At 57.0% G+C, this 15,659-nt stretch overlaps 1 protein-coding gene across 3 annotated transcripts in view; it reads left to right on the plus strand.

The window, feature by feature from the left end:
- The window catches only part of SUN2 (Sad1 and UNC84 domain containing 2), a 17,680-nt gene continuing 2,021 nt past the window's right edge, over positions 1-15,659 (plus strand). The window contains exons 1-17 of one of the 3 annotated variants that reach the window (XM_026479612.4): positions 1-91; positions 2,963-3,121; positions 3,954-4,144; positions 4,485-4,622; positions 5,209-5,304; positions 5,690-5,783; positions 6,751-6,821; positions 8,427-8,551; positions 10,450-10,704; positions 11,088-11,165; positions 11,584-11,627; positions 12,178-12,343; positions 12,718-12,939; positions 13,259-13,343; positions 13,745-13,860; positions 14,009-14,176; positions 14,516-14,608. In XM_026479612.4, the coding sequence (XP_026335397.2) occupies positions 3,000-3,121; positions 3,954-4,144; positions 4,485-4,622; positions 5,209-5,304; positions 5,690-5,783; positions 6,751-6,821; positions 8,427-8,551; positions 10,450-10,704; positions 11,088-11,165; positions 11,584-11,627; positions 12,178-12,343; positions 12,718-12,939; positions 13,259-13,343; positions 13,745-13,860; positions 14,009-14,176; positions 14,516-14,608 (2,064 nt within the window). In that variant the 5' untranslated portion in view covers positions 1-91; positions 2,963-2,999. Of the gene's footprint in view, positions 92-307; positions 2,262-2,962; positions 3,122-3,953; positions 4,145-4,484; positions 4,623-5,208; positions 5,305-5,689; positions 5,784-6,750; positions 6,822-8,426; positions 8,552-10,449; positions 10,705-11,087; positions 11,166-11,583; positions 11,628-12,177; positions 12,344-12,717; positions 12,940-13,258; positions 13,344-13,744; positions 13,861-14,008; positions 14,177-14,515; positions 14,609-15,659 lie in introns of those variants that run through there. The other 2 variants (XM_026479613.4, XM_044392409.3) reach the window with 2 other exon arrangements.

Raw genomic sequence — 15,659 nt, forward strand, 5'->3', positions numbered from 1 at the left:
CACGGGATTCAGACGCGGGAAGGGGGCGCGCCCGGGAGGCGTAGAGGGCCTCGGACGCCCCCGGCCCCGCACGGAGCAGCCGCGGCAGCAGGTAACCGCCGGCCGTGGGCCTCTGGCGGGTGGACGTGCGGGGCAAGGGCGGTGGGGCGGCCTCGCCCGCCTCCCCGCGGGCCCCGGGCCCGCCGACTCTGGGGTCATCGTCAGGCCGCTCCGGCCAGGGCCGAGCTGCCCAGGCCTGGCTCTTCCTCCCCGGGCCAAGCTGGGCCGGGCTCCAGCCCCGCCCGGCGCACGCCCCTGGGCCGGTCGGGAAGGACCAGCGCGGTGCCGGGGCCAGCCGCCCTGACTCATCTCCGCAGCCCGCCCACTGGCCAGCCCGGAGGGCGGATGTCTCCAGGCGGGACTTCCCTGGGCAGGACCTCCCCGAGAGGAGGGGAGCGAGAGCCGGGCCACCTCAGACCGGCCCAGGGCAGTGCCTGTGTTTTCGTGCCAATCAGGCAGTTTCCAGGGACAGGCAGTTCCCTGCCTCTGCCTGTCAGACTCTGGGAATAGGAGGAAGGCCCATTTTGTTCCGTTCTTAAAAAAAGACACCAAACAAATAGGAGGCGGGAGTGTGACTTAGAGCGGCAGGGAAGGAGCGTGGTTGGTTAAAGAAAAGAAAAGAAAGAAAATCAAATGTCTGCAGGTTCAGCCCGTAGAGAAAATGAAGGGAGAAGGGAGTTAGCACCTGGAGCGTTTTACAGGTCCCACGAGGGAAAGTAGTGTGAAAACGCCCCGTGGAAGACGCCCGAGATCTAGGTTAAGTCTGAAGACCGGCCGGATACTGCCATATAAGTTTGTGGAGGGGGGTGTGGGGAAAGGTGGAGTTGAGAAAAGGATGTGGTTCAGCCCAGAAGTGGGGAGGGATGTTGTGTTTGAGGGTTTCTTAACTGATGTGTGTGTGTGTGTGTGTGTGTGTGTGTGTGTGTGTTGGTGAGGGTGGGGTCTATTCTGATACGCAAAAGATTTGAGCTCCTAGAGGCTCTTGTTTTGTTTTGGAGGATTCAGGCCTGACCTTTCTCATCTTCTGAAATCCAGACTCCGTTGCAAACTGTTTCATGGTACTGGGACTACAGGAAAGACGGGAAGGGTGGAGGAGGGTGCTGGCTGCTGACAGTTTTCACCACCCCCTTCCACCCCGCCCCCACCCCACACACTCCCTCTGAATATTTATATTCTTGCCAACTGCTGCTTGAGTTGGCAGAGACATTGTTTTGTTTCTGCCCCGGGGTGAAGGCTTCATTCCCTACAGCAGGCAGGGGTTAAGAGGAGGAGCCTATATGGGCATCTGGAGCTTTCAGGTGGGGAGGGCAGTCGTGGGGGTGGAATTACCTTATAAGGAGTGGAATATAGAAAGGGACCCAGGCCAACTTCCTGCTTTGCTACTACCAATTGGTCCCTTTACCAACACCGGCTAAAAACCACGGAAGAATGCCAGGTGGGCATCCTACCTGGGAAGACGCCAATAAGACCAAGACATGAGGCTGCTTGTTTTTCAGAAGAGGACTTTCTAGAATTCTCCAGCTAGACTAACCAGACCTTCTGGTTTGCACAGTCTTGAGTTGGGAAATAGCAAATATGCCCTCTGTACAACCTAGGGAGCTAACAGTTTAAGTATCACCCAGGAATATTAGAAGCGATAATAAGTCACAAGTACTGGGGACTATCGAGTGAGCCGAAGTATAAAAAGACTTCGTACACAGGCAGCCAAAAGCACCACGTTGCCTCACGTTGGTCATCTGAGATTATGAATTTGAGTTTTTATATCTGGAAGGTTTATTAATCCTCCTCTGGTTGTCGAGCGCTGCCTTTTGCCTGGTCTCACCTTGGCCTCCTTTGAGTGCTCGCTATCAAGTCCAAAGCCTTGATTTCTCACCCCACGTGCTGACTTGTTCCCTCGCGCAGAGATTGACCGTAACCCCACCCGCTGCTCCACCTCCCAGTTTTGTTAGTTTGTTAACAAATACTTGTTGTGTGACAACCCTGTCGACAGCCTGTTCTGAGCATATTTGAGGCTATTAAAGACTCTAGTTGGGGACACACAACACAACTAAAAAAAAAAAAAGGCAGCTTGAAAGCTTTATGGTAGAGGGGAGAGACCCAGGCTGTGCCACCTGTCAGATCTAAGCTCAGACCCTGCGTCTGTCATTCACAGGCTAGGTTGTGGGCAGGATCACCGATCACCTCGGTGTCCCGGGTTCCTCCCTTGTCCAGTGGCAGTAACGGTACGTCCCATGTTCACAAGGGTCAGGGATGGCTGTGTAAGGAGCCAGGTACCTAACCTAGGAGGCATTTAGCAAAGTATTTTGTCATCACCATCACCATCCTACCAGGATGTCCTGCTGTTGCTGTATTAACCGCGGAAGGGAAACCGCATACAGACCCCTTCAGGGTGGAGGTGGGGCTTACGAGGAAAAGGTTTTCTCCGGTCCAGGTTGGATTGGCGCCCTGAGTCAATGAGTATAGCCACAAGGAAAAGACAGCGTGTCCCCTCGAAGAGCAACAGCTGGGATGAGCGTGCACACGGCTCTAGGGGGAGGGCAGCATGGTGCGGGTTGGCTGGACTGGGGCGTCTGGGCGAGGCAGCAACGATCAGAGTTCAGTTAGCATCTATCGGGGGCCTGTTGTGTTCTCCGCGCTCTGCTATGTGCCAAAGGTTGCGGAAGGTCTGGTTCTGCCTCTCGTGCGGCTCAGCGGTAGGTAAACTGAAAACTAGAAAAGCTTGTGGAAAGCACCAGGAGAGGCCACCCGGGTACTAAGTGAGCTCGAGGCCGGGCGGGTGCCAGAGGGTGCTTAATGCCCCCACGTTCTCACCTCTCAGGCTGGGTTGAATGCACATGGGGGTGGACTGTTCCCTGGGAGCCAGGTCCCCAGGGAGGAGCTGAGACCCACCCCAGGCCTCCCAGGTCCTCCTTTCTCTCCCAAGATTCTCTTCACGGGGAGGGTCCCCATCCTACGTCGTCATGTCCCGCCGAAGCCAGCGGCTCACGCGCTACTCCCAGGGTGACGATGACGGCAGCAGCAGCAGTGGAGGGAGTTCAGTGATGGGCAGCCAGAGCACCCTGTTTAAAGACAGCCCTCTCAGGTAGGGATTGCCACCCCCCCCCACCATGGATCGCACTGACCTGCAGAGCAGAGGGCCGGGTGGGTCGCCGCATGGTGTCTTTCCGTTGCCACCTCAGCGGGCAGAGATCAGATGCCCTTGTCTGGTTGAGGGGAGCCTTCCCACCGGTGAGGATGCCAGGACCCCGCAGTGCCATTCCTCCTCCCCCTGTTGTAAGCCGGGCTGTTGCTCCCATGTTCAGAGGACAGGACGTGGGGAGAGGCAGCTTCAAGAATAACCCAGGCCAGATGCCCCCAAAGTGCAAGCGAGGTTCACGGGAGCCCCCTCTGCTATGGATGGGCGGGCCCTTCTGGCCATCCCCCAGACCCACGTGTCCTGTCTGTGGGGCTGCAGCAGGGCCCTCAGCACGGCCAGCGAAGCAGCCGAGGGGCACAGCAAATGAGCTGAAGCAGGCGCCCGCCTCATCCTGCCCCGCTTGCGGATGGGAGGTCCCCATAACAGCTCCCGACGGGGCTTTGGCTAGTCCCAGGCGGCCAAGTCAGCTTGGTCTGGGTTTTCAGTGGGTGGTAGAAATTGCCACTGCATTAAGAAGCACGAGAAGAAATTTGGGCTTTGAAGTTAGGGACCTGGATTTGAATCCTGACTCCATCACTTAACTGCTGGTGGGATTTAGAGATAATGGGAGCCGAGAAAGCGCCCGTGGTTAGCACCGTCAGTAGCTGGGAAGCTGTCCGTTGCCTAGCAACACGGCTGACCCGCTCACTAGAGGCCGGCAGAGCGGCCTGCTTTCCTGTTCCTGGCCTGGCTCACCTGCCTGTTCCTGGCCTCTCCCCTCCTGGCTGACCTCCCGCAGGACCTTGAAGAGGAAATCCAGCAACATGAAGCGCCTCTCCCCAGCGCCCCAGCTGGGCCCCTCCTCCGACGCACACACTTCCTACTACAGCGAGTCGGTGGTCAGGGAGTCCTACTTCGGCAGCCCCCGGGCCTCCTCCCTGGCCAGGAGCTCCATCCTCGACGACCACCTGCATAGTGACCCCTACTGGAGTGAGTACCCGAGACCTTTCTCCTGGGGCTTTGCTTCCTTTGCTTCCAGTGGAAACTTAAGGCCCAAAGTCTCCCCATGAGTGGTTTCAGAGGAGGGGCTAGAGGGGCCGAGTGTCTGAACTCGCAGGCCGCTTTGGACAACGAAGTGGTCATGGAGCCGCTCCAGGCCCAGAGCCCCCCCCCCCCGCCCCCCGCGGACCCGGGGAGCTCGGGAGAAGCGAAGGGCAGTTCCATCTGTCCATCAGAGATGCTTCTCAAGGTGTCCCCGTGAGGCCCTCTGAACTAGGCTCCTGGGAGCAGCTCTCGGCCCCCAGAGAACCCCGCGCTCTTCCCTCCACAGGTGAGGACTTGCGGGGGAGGAGGAGGAGGGGCACGGGCGGCATGGAGAGCAGCAAACTCAACGGGCTTGCTGAAAACAAGAGCGCCGAGGACTTCCTGGGGTCTTCCTCGGGCTACTCTTCTGAAGATGACTTTGCAGGTGGGTGACACCTCGGCGATATGCTCCAGCAGGTCCTGGGACTGCTGGGGAGGTGATGGGGGAGGCCTGGGGAAGGCGCCCCCTGACAGCCCGAGAGCGCGCAGTATCTGGCAGGCCTCTCCACAGACCAGCCGGGCATCCCCCCGTGCCCCCACGGCACCTTGAACCCAGGCCCAGGGGGGCCCTTAACACACAGTGACGGCCCTGCCCCATCAGTCTGAGCAGCCTGCGGTCACCTCCATCGTGTTTGACTTGTTTCCAGCAAATACTTAACGTGGGGCTTCATGTAGAGGAGGGGCTTGACCCCTTTAGTTCTGAACGATGGTTTGAAGGACCTGCTGGCAGGGAGAGGGATGCAGACGAGAAGCTCAAGAGAAATAAAAGTCAGAATCCTACCACTTCATTCCTTTGACAGACATTTACTGACCTGCTGGGGGCCAGGCCTGCGTGGCGCTGTGGGGGCACAAAGGCGTGTGGTGCGTGGTCTCAGCTCACAGTCTGAAGGAGACAACTAGTAGGCAGTCTCTGTATCCCCGGGCTCTTAGAAGTGAGGACGGACCGAGCTGTGGCCTCTCTGTCCCTGCAGGGTACTTGGAGACTGACCACCGTAGTTCGGGTTCACGGTTAAGGAACGCCGTCTCCTGGGCAGCCTCTTGTTTCTGGACGCTTGTCACTTCTCCAGGTGGGTGCTGGCTCTTCTGCGTACGATTATTGCCAGTCCCTTCTCCCCGCTTCTCCCTGTGGTTGGGCAGCCCACGGAGAGACCACAGGACCGTCAGGGAAAGCTCATTTCAGGATAATCATCGGAAACCGGGAGCCATAGTAACACTCTAGCACCCTCGGGTGGGGGGGCAGGAGCGGCGGTGGGGCACGATGGAGGGGATTGGCAGACTGGGCAGGGGCTCCGAGGAACGGGGTAGCCTCGGACGGGACCAAGGTGCTCTGGCAGCTCAGTGCTGCGGGTAGGGGCGGAGAGGGCCGCAGGTGGACAGAGTGGCCCCGTGAAACCATGACCTGCAGGCCACCGGCTCAGGGTGATGCTTAGGCCTTGCTGGTCCCTCTTCTAGGCCGGCTCTTTGGCCTCCTCTACTGGTGGGTCGGCACCACCTGGTATCGCCTGACGACAGCTGCCTCTCTTCTCGATGTCTTCGTTTTAACCAGGTGAGCGAGACCCCCACTTTGACAATCCGAAGCTCTGGGACAGAAGGGACCAATAAAGCTGCTAAACCCATTTATGTTCTCTCTCTGAATGTGGTTGTCCCAGCTCACACGTAGCTTCTATCAGTGAGCAGAGAGCGGACTCCCCCGAGCCCCTCTTTGCCTGACGGATGATGAGACCGAGTCAGCTGTTGTTTTCCAAACCAGTAGCTCTTCAGGGAGTATTCTGGAATTACGGATTCCTGTTTCTTGGATTCGTCCTGCTAAATGCCAGCCCCATCTGGCCACTTCTGAGCCTGACGAGCCTGGCCTTCCTCCTGCGGGTCAGGTTTTAGGCTCCGGCCAACAAGTGGTGTTGCCAAGAAAGTTCGGCTTCCCTCTTGGCCCCACGGCCGTCTAGAACCCAGTGTTCTCTGAGGCGTGTTCAGAAGCCAGGAATAGGTGCTGTGTGAGGATGCCGTGGGTTTATTTCCCACGTCCCTGACCCAGCAGAGCCAGGAAAGAAGCCTGAGCCAGGAAGTCAGGTCCTCTGGCATAACCCTAGCCGAATGGTTGGCCAGCTGTGCTGAGAAGAGGGGCAAGGATGGGTCTGTGTCACCAGAAGGTTCCTCATTTTTCTAAAATAAAATATTGTTTAAGGAGTTCCGTATTTTTTTTTCTATTGGCTTGCTTAGAGAACCTCTATATATGAAAATTTCAGATTTTTCCAAAAGACCCCACTTTTTTTTAAATTTTTAATAACATCAATAAAATTCAGAGAGTCCGAATTCTCCCCATTTTTCTAAGACCTGCAGGAACTAAAGGATCCAATCAGGCCCTGGGAAGATGAAAGCCTTCAGGGCATCCCCCTCTAACTCTAGTTCAGCACTCAGGAAAAGCCTCTGCAGACGCCCCGTGGGGATGAAGAGGCCCAAATGCCCTCCTGACACCTCTGCCCCCCCTCCCCCCACTGTCCCCTCCTGTGGTCCAGGCGCTTCTCCTCTGTGAAGACATTCCTGTGGTTCCTCTTGCTGCTGCTGCTCATGACCAGCCTGACCTACGGTGAGCTTGCCCGGTATTGCAGGGGAGGGGTAGGATGAGCGGGCCAGGCGGTAATGGAGCTGGTGAGCCAGAGGGGCAGGGCAGGGTGTGGGTGGGGGCTGGGCCAAGCAGAGATGTGAAAACCAGACGGTGATGACCTGCAGGAAAGGGAAGGAGGCAGGACGAGTGGGATCACACTGCATCTGGGCAGCTCCCAGGCCTTGGGCCAGTCCTGTCTGGCTCTCCTGGGTCCTCAGGGACCCATGTGGCATTCTCAGGGAGTCCGGCCCCAGTCCACCGATCTTGGTTTGGGTGGCTGCTCCGGACTGCCGGGCACGTCTAGAGCAACCCCCCGGCTCAGGACATGGTCCTGGTACAGGAGCATTGGGGTAAAAAGCAGGGATCTTGACACTGTTACTAGTAGTCAGTTTCCCTCCATTCGAAATCAGGATGTCGTCCAGGTGAGTGAATTCTTCTTACGACGTCAAGTTTAATCTTTAGCTCTCTTTGAAATCAAGACAATAAAGTAGTAAAGAGAAACATGCCCTTTTATATGAATAGAGCTCATTTACAAGATGCTTGACATTGTTCCAATGCCTGTCCTAGGAGACCCATACAGCTTTTCAGGTGCCCTCATCCCTACACCCACTGCACGTGCACAGCTCAGGAGTAAACGCATCACAAGCAGATGACCCCTAAACCAAGATGCACGTGTCGCTGTCGCCTTGTGTTCTGTCTTGGGTCGAAAGCACCCTCTCTTGCCATCTGAAACTCAGAAAACCAAAGGTGTCTTGTTCTAGGATTCTCAGCCATAGTGGTCCATGAGAGTTACCCGGGGAGCTTGTTTTGTTTTGTTTTTCCTTTTTTATAAGGAGGCTCCACGCCCAGCATGGAGCCTAATGCTGGGCTTGAACTCATGACCCTGAGATTAAGAGTCAGACACTTAACTGACTGAGCCACCCAGGTGCCTGTCCTGGGGAGCTTTTAAGACTCACCTACAGGGGCGCCGCGGTGGCTTGGTTGGTTGGGCATCCAGCTCTTGGTTTCGGCTTAGGTCATGATCTTGGGCTCACGGGATCCAGCCCCGCATCAGGCTCCACACCCCCACACACAGTCTGCTTCTCCCTCTCCCTCTGCTCCCCCCCCCCCGACTCACTTGCTCTCTTTCTCTCTAAAGTAAATAAGTAAAATCCTTAAAACAAAAACACCTGCCCTACAGAGGGCTCCCCCGGACCAGTGATATCACGCTCTAGAGAGAGCGGCCAGATGTTGGGTATTTGCAAAGCTTCCTGGGTGATTCTGATGGACACCCTGTGGTGGCCTCTGGTTCTACCCCTGGATCGTCCCTAGCTTATTAGAGCCACATTCTCCGAGTTCTGCAACCCCCAGAAAGGTGAGGGTTCCTGAGGGGTGTGGGAACGCGTACACCCCGGGCTGTCGGGTGGACGTTGCTGCCCAGAGGAGGACGGGAACCTCCCTCCCTCGTACTACCTCCTAGCAGAAGCGCAGCTCACCGGAATGAGACGGGCTGCTGATGACCCGTGTCGATCAGGCCGCCGTCTTCAGCGGCTTGTGCCTTCTCGCTCGTGACCGTGGGCCTGGGTCGCCCCTCTCCTCTGCGCACAGGTGCTTGGTACTTCTACCCGTACGGGCTGCAGACACTCCAGCCTGCTGTGGTTTCCTGGTGGGCCGCGAAGAGCAGCAGCGGGCGGCAGGACGTGTGGGAGTCCAGAGACTCCTCCCCCTTCCAGGTGAGCATCTGGGGGTCACGGGTCCCCGCTCCGCCTGTGTTTGCAGTTGATTTCCGGGCCCTTACGCCTTACACGCAGGGCTGAGAAGAGGTGCAGTCCTCGCTGCTAAGTTGCCTTGTCTCCCAGGACACCCCTTTCTCTAGTGTTTGGGGCACAGGTACTGGGGAAGCAGTTTGCTTGTGCTCAAATAGGACTTGAAACGGTCCCAAAGTTAGTTGCCATCTGAAACTCAGAAAACCAAAGGAAAAAGAATGAGACAAATCATTTTGTCAGCTTTTGTTCCTTTGCAATATAATTTCGTAAGTATTTACGAAGCATCTTCTACGAATAAGGTGATATGTTGGTCAGTTACCAGTTACCACAAGTAAATCACCCCTAAAATCAGGGCCTTAAAACCACAAGCGTTTGATTAGCTCACAAGTCTGTGGCTCCTCCGGCTGGTCTAGGCTGGGCTCCCTCGGGTGTCTGCAGCTGGCCGATGGGTCACTGGGGCGAGCTGTGTGCCACACATGCTTTTCTCGCACAGCAGGCTAACCGAGGCTTGTTCACGTAGCCACGGACCATGGTTCCATGGGAGCAAAATCAGGCCTAGATTCAGAACTGTTCCTTCCACCACGTTCTAGACCGAAGGCAATCTCGAAGCCATTCTAGATTCCAAGAGGGGGACACAGACCCCTCCTCTTGATGGGAGCCCCTGCAAGGCCACACTGCGGAAGTTGCAGGTACAGGGAGGAGGGTAGAACAGGGGCCATTTCTGCAGCCCAGGCTGTGTCAAGGAGCCTGCAGTCCAGTGGCGGGTGACAAGTGCCCAGATAACCACACTGTGTGTGTGACAATGAAAATGTAAAATTCTTTATTCCCTAAATACATTGGAATTTTGCTTGTATTTTGCTCAATCTAATTGAGCATTTTTAACTATTTATTTTGGTGGATATTACTTTCCTGGCCATCATGTTATCGTTTCATAAAATCATGCCCTATTTTGGCATAACTTTCTCTTTTGTAATCGTTAGTTAAGATGTTAAATACAATTCCAGGACCACCTTTCCTGGGAAAGGGGGGAGTATGTCATTGTACTTGTTACGTTTGCATAGACACTAATGACAATCGTTGCTTGGTTTGGGAGTGGGTGGTGGTTGAGGGCACCAGGTGGATAGGGACACAGGTTAGGAGAATGACTTCTGTTTGCTTTTTGAGTCCTGCAAATGTACAGCCTATTTAAAAATTTTTAAAAATCAGAAGCAACTTCTGCACTCAGGAGGCTCCTGTCTTTAACTGACAGTTGACAGATTATATCTTCCCTTGGCAAAGATTTTTGTTTTTAAGCCAGCAAGTGTCTCAGAATTCATAGCGTGCTGTCGGGTACAACCCCCAAGTCCAAATGACTTCTATTCTATTTACTCTGTGGGCCCTCCAATTAAAGAGAAGAAAGCAAGCCTTTTCAAATTATTTTGTCTTTTAGCCCTAGCTCTCTTGGACAGACTTAGTGGGAGCTGCTGAAGTCAGCAGCTGAACCCCTCGGCCCCTCGCTTTCCGGCATGCACACCCAGGTAGCGGAGGGAGGGGGCTGGGGTCAGCCCGGCAGGCACCCAGCCCCCTGCGGCTCCCTCCTCGCTCTGTCCCTGCTCACCTGGCTCGCACCCACTCCTCCTTGGGGATCAGACCCTTCCGGGCCGCGTGCGTCCAGCATCCTGTGCCGCAGGGTCACCACATGTCAGCAGGCTTCTGGCACGGCGTCTCGCTGCTGGCGTACTCCCCTACCTGCCGGCCACAGAGCGGGCACAGAGCCAGCGTGTGTCCACATTTGCACGTTGCTGGGATTCTCTTCCCTTTCTGTTCGGGAAGCACTGTCGTCCTAGGTCACTCACCTCTGTGGCCTTTGTCACCCCACCCCCCAGGCTGAGCAGCGCATCATGTCCCGGGTCCACTCTCTGGAGCGGCGCCTGGAAGCTCTCGCTGCTGAATTTTCCTCCAACTGGCAGAAGGAGGCTGTACGGCTGGAACGCCTAGAGCTGCGGCAGGGGGCCGCTGGTGGGGGAGGCCACGTGGGCCTGAGCCAGGAGGACACCCTGGCGCTTCTGGAGGGGCTGGTGAGCCGCCGTGAGGCTGCCCTGAAGGAGGACTTCCGCAGGGACACCGCCGCTCGGATCCAGGTCTCTGAGCGTGAGCGGAGCGGTGTGGGGGTGGCACCGCGGGTGAATGGGGTGGAGGGGCGAGGTGTTGCGCACCCTGGGATGACAGAGACAGCAGTGTTTCTAAGCCTTAGTTCCCTCCTGTAAAATGGAGGTGTCATGTCTACCCTTGCACCCCCACCCAGTCGTGCGAGTATGAGACTGGCGTGCCTGGCACAAGCGGTGTGCAGCGGAGATCAAGGGGGTCTTGCATGTTTCCAAGAAGCACTGGAGCATAAAGGCCAGGAGCTGAAGTTTACAGTCAGACAGGCCTGGTTCAAGGTCCAATCCCACCACTACTGGTTGGGAAGTTCCCTCTGCCTGTAACTCCAGAAAGTCCTCAGCTGCTCTCCTCTGTCTGACAGGAGGAACTGGTCAGCCTGAGAGCAGAGCATCAGCAGGACTCTGAAGACCTCTTTAAGAAAATTGTCCAGGCCTCCCAGGTCGGTGGGACCCTTATCCAGTTCAGCATCTGCTCTTGGGCTGAGACAGCGGGGCTCTCCCGACGGGCTGCTTAGACACCAGATGGGGTGGGGGTATAGTCCCCTGACTTCTGCGGGAGCCGAACCCACGGGCTCCGGAATGCTCTGCAGGGACACGCTGGAGCGTGCTTGAGGAACGGGGGCTTTCAGGAGGCCTGTTGTGCTGGATATAACATGCCGAGTGAATGAGTGAGTGAATGAATGAATGCCAAAGTGTGCCAGCAGGGGAACTCTCCTAAAGACCTTGACCAGGAGGTGTTTCGGTTTGCCGGGGTGGAGCCGTGGTGAGACAGACTCCAAAGGGAACAGATTCTGCTCTGGGAGACCGGCTGCTGTGAGCGTGGCATTTGTTTTATCTGTGCCTTCTTCCTGCTTCCAGGAGTCTGAGGCTCGACTCCAGCAGCTGAAGTCTGAGTGGCAAAGGTAATGGGTACTGCCATCTGCCCTAGGCCTGCTCCTCCCCCCACCACTCCCCCCCACACCCGGGCAGGCCTGGGGAGCAGAGTCCCAGAGCGGAGAGGGGATGGCTGAAACCTAGCTCAGGAACACCTGCTTAGAACCTGTCCTTGAGGTGCAAGAGAGGTTGGGTATGGGGGGCACTGCGAGAGAATTGGGATTTGTGGGTTCACGTGTAGACCCACCCTTTTTTCTGTACACGCTCACGCAGGCTGCCTTGCCATGCCCCAGACATCTGTAGGTGTGGAGGGTGGGAGAGGCCGAGGCAGAGTGAATTATGGACCTGGGCTTAGAAAGGGAACAGGGTAAGAATGCATTCCTTGGGCTCAGCAAACCAACTCATAGGCGCTGTGTTCTACAGCCAGGGTCCCCAGGTGTAGGCCTTGAATGCACCTGCGGGTGATGGGCACACACTTCTATCGGGAGCCAACGTGGGGATCCTCTTGTGTTCTTCAGCACGGCCTCACCCGTCATCAGAGATCCAAGGCTTACTCTTTTCTCCTCTCTTTGGGAGCAGGATGGCCCAAGAGTCCTTCCGAGAGAACTCCATGAAGGAGCTGGCGCGGCTGGAGGGCCAGCTGGCAGGCCTGCGGCAGGAGCTGGCATCCCTGAGCCTGAAGCAGAGCTCGGTGGCAGACCAAGTGGGCCTCCTGCCCCAGCAGCTGCAGGCCGTGAGGGATGACGTAAGTTGGAACCCCCAAGTCCCCTGCTGAACACCCTGTCCTCTGAAGGCGTCTGTCCTAGGAGCCTATATGGCAAAGAGCCTCGTGCCCCGGTGGCCTGTTAGTCCCACCGGCCCCTGCTTGGGACTTGGCACGGACGTTGGCTTTCTTTCACAGGAGTTGTTCCTGTTTTGTTTTCAGTAACATGGAGGGTTGTTCGTAACTCTTTCCTCCATGTGGGCTAGCAGGATTTGCTGCTAGCAGGCCCTCCCTTCCCAGGCTTGTGCTCCTTCCCTAACCCTCCACTCAAGCCGGGCACCACCCTGCCCTGGCCTAGGCCACCAGAGCAACCCTGTCCCTGTGAGCCTCTCAGAGACCCTTTTTTCGGTCCCTAGGTGGAGTCTCAGTTCCCCGCCTGGGTCGGTCAGTTCCTTCTCCGAGGCGGGGGAACCCGCACGGGGCTCATTCAGCGCGAGGAGCTGCAAGGTCAGCTGCAGAAGCTGGAGAGCAAGATCCTCGCCCACGTGGCCGAGATGCAGGGCAAGTCGGCAAGCGAGGCTGCGGCCAGCCTGGGGCTGACGCTGCAGAAGGAAGGCGTGATCGGGGTGACAGAGGAGGTGAGGACTGTGTGGTCCCTGGAACACCCCCACCCCCTGACACAGTGTTCTCTTCCCTGGGAGCCGTAGACCTGCACAGTCCTACAGTACCGGCTTCTGGTATGTTCCAAGGCCTAAGGGACATGCGAGAGGCTCTGATGTTGGCTTGGGGCTGGTGGGGGTGGAGGGGGCCACCTAGGGAAGTGGCATGCGTGGCTGGACCCCAGTGTGTGGTGCAGGATAGAAGGGGCCCATTCAGGGGTCCCTGGCCCCCAGTAGTAGGGGCTCAGGGGTGGACCAGTCTGCTTCACCTGGCAGCCGCCCTGGGTGTGTCTTTTAGCAGGTGCAGCACATTGTAAACCAGGCCCTGAAGCGCTACAGTGAGGACCGCATCGGGATGGTGGACTACGCTCTGGAATCAGGAGGTGTGTGTGCGCTCTCTGCCCTTTGCAGAGCCGGTCCCCATGCGGGCAGGCCCTCTGGCTCAGCTGGGGCAGCCAAGGTGCTAGGCGAGTGGGGCTTGAGATCAGCACAGATCACTCACAACAAAGGCAAGGGAAGAAGCTTGGAGAAGTCTGGATGAACTGAACGCCACTGTTGGCCAGGGAGAGGCTGACATTTACAGTTACTCTGTAGTTGGATATAGTTGAGGGACAAGACTAGGCCTGGGGCATCTCCCCTCCAACCTCAGAGAGGACATGGCAATAGCCATCCCTGCCTGGGTTCCCTGGGCTGGTGAGATGCACTGGTGTCTGGGTCTCCCACCCTCCGTCCCCTGCTGGGGTCCAGCTCCAGGTGCCCACACTGCCTTGCTTTCCTGTCTTAGGGGCTAGCGTTATCAGCACCCGCTGTTCCGAGACCTATGAGACCAAGACGGCCCTCCTCAGCCTCTTCGGCATCCCCCTGTGGTACCACTCCCAGTCGCCCCGAGTCATCCTCCAGGTACGCACCCAAAGAGGGCAGCAGCAGGGGCCCAGAGCAGAGTGACCGTGTAGCTGGGGGACTCCCATCCTGGGTCAGCAAAAGCTGTGCTCAGGGTGGGCTGTCTTTGTCGCCAGCCCTATGCTGACCCAGCTTCCTTCCCCTCCAGCCAGACGTGCACCCAGGCAACTGCTGGGCCTTCCAGGGGCCCCAGGGCTTTGCCGTGGTTCGCCTCTCTGCCCGCATCCGCCCCACGGCTGTCACCTTAGAGCATGTCCCCAAGTCCTTGTCGCCCAACAGCACCATCTCCAGTGCCCCCAAGGACTTCTCCATCTTCGTGAGTACCTGTTGGGGGGGGAGGTCAGAGGGGCTACGGGGCCTGGTGAGGCTCTACCGAGGATAAAGCTGTGATCTGTTCTTTGGCTGGGAGGAAGGGAACAGATTTGGAAGAGAGAGCAGCGGGGTGGGAAATGGTACCTCAGTCCCAGTTATCTTAGGCTGCACTGGAAAAAACTGGGTCCAGGGCTCAGGGCTCCTACAGTCCTGCCAAGGCTGCTGCCGATCTGCTAGTGTGGGAAGGGACCAGTACGGGAACAGGAAGGGAGAGCATTCCTCCCTGGGGGGCCGGGGCACTTACTAAGTGCAAGATCTTCCCTCCATCTTGTTCTCTTTTCAGGGGTTTGATGAAGACCTGCAGCAAGAGGGGACACTTCTTGGCCAGTTCACCTACGACCAGGATGGGGAACCCATTCAGACCTTCTATTTTCAGGTACAGGACTCTGCTGTGCTCGCAGAGGTGGCATAGTCCCTTTCCCATCCACTCAGCAGAGTTTCTGAGCACTTACCCTGGGCCGGGCACCGGGGACTCAGGGCAAGAAAAAGTACAGCCCCTGCCTTCCAAGAGCTCAAGGTAGGGAACAGGGACAGCTGTGCAAGGGGCATGGGGGAGGCACCACCTAGATGTCAGCACAGGGGAGGGGCCCATCCCAGCCAGGGAGCATGGAGAAGGCTGCCTGGAAAGGGCAGTTGTCCGAGGGTGGCCCAGCTGGGCCTCAGGCGGTGCAGCATGGCTAGGGCACAGAGGGAGGGAGCTCGCCTCAACTTGAGTGGGCATCAGTTTCCTAGGCCCTTATTAGAAATGCAGATTCCCAGTCTCTACCCCAGGAGATAGGCTCCCAGGTTCCAACTGCCCTAAGGAATCAATGTTCTTTTTTTTTCTTTTTTTTAAAGATTTTATTTATTTGAGAGAGAGCGTGCATGAGTGGGGGGAAGGGCAGAGAGAGAGAACAGACTCCGGGCTGACCAGGGAACCCAATGCAGGGCTCGATCCTAGGAGGGAGGCCTGAGAGGCTTCCAGTTGGGAGGCCAAGGGTCAGGTTAGACAGAAGTGGGGAAGAGGGGGATGGCTCCTAGGTGCCAAGAGGCAGGCTACCGCAGGAGGGGGTTTGGCCACCAAGTCTGAGGCACCTGCGGGATGGGCCAGTGGAGCAATCAGGGGAACCAGACACAGAGATGAGCGGTCCACTCCAGGGCGGTAACTGAGCCAGGGGAGTGCTTGGGACTTCTCAGGGATGGGTGCAGACTGAGCCCTTAGGAGAAGGTAGAGGACAGAAGGCTGTGTGGAAGGCTAGAGGGAGACAGAAGAATCGGAAAGCGCTGTGCCTGTTGGCATCAAACCAGGGGAAATTTGCTCCAAAAGCTCACTGAAAAATTGTGGCTTTTTGAGCAAAGAGGACAGAGGCCTGATGAGAACTTCAGAGAGAAAAATTCTGCCTAATTCAAAGTAAAAGGATTTTTTTCCAGCATTAACATCTATCAGA

The sequence above is a fragment of the Ursus arctos genome, unplaced genomic scaffold (assembly GCF_023065955.2).
Source record: "Ursus arctos isolate Adak ecotype North America unplaced genomic scaffold, UrsArc2.0 scaffold_21, whole genome shotgun sequence".
NCBI lineage: Eukaryota > Metazoa > Chordata > Mammalia > Carnivora > Ursidae > Ursus > Ursus arctos.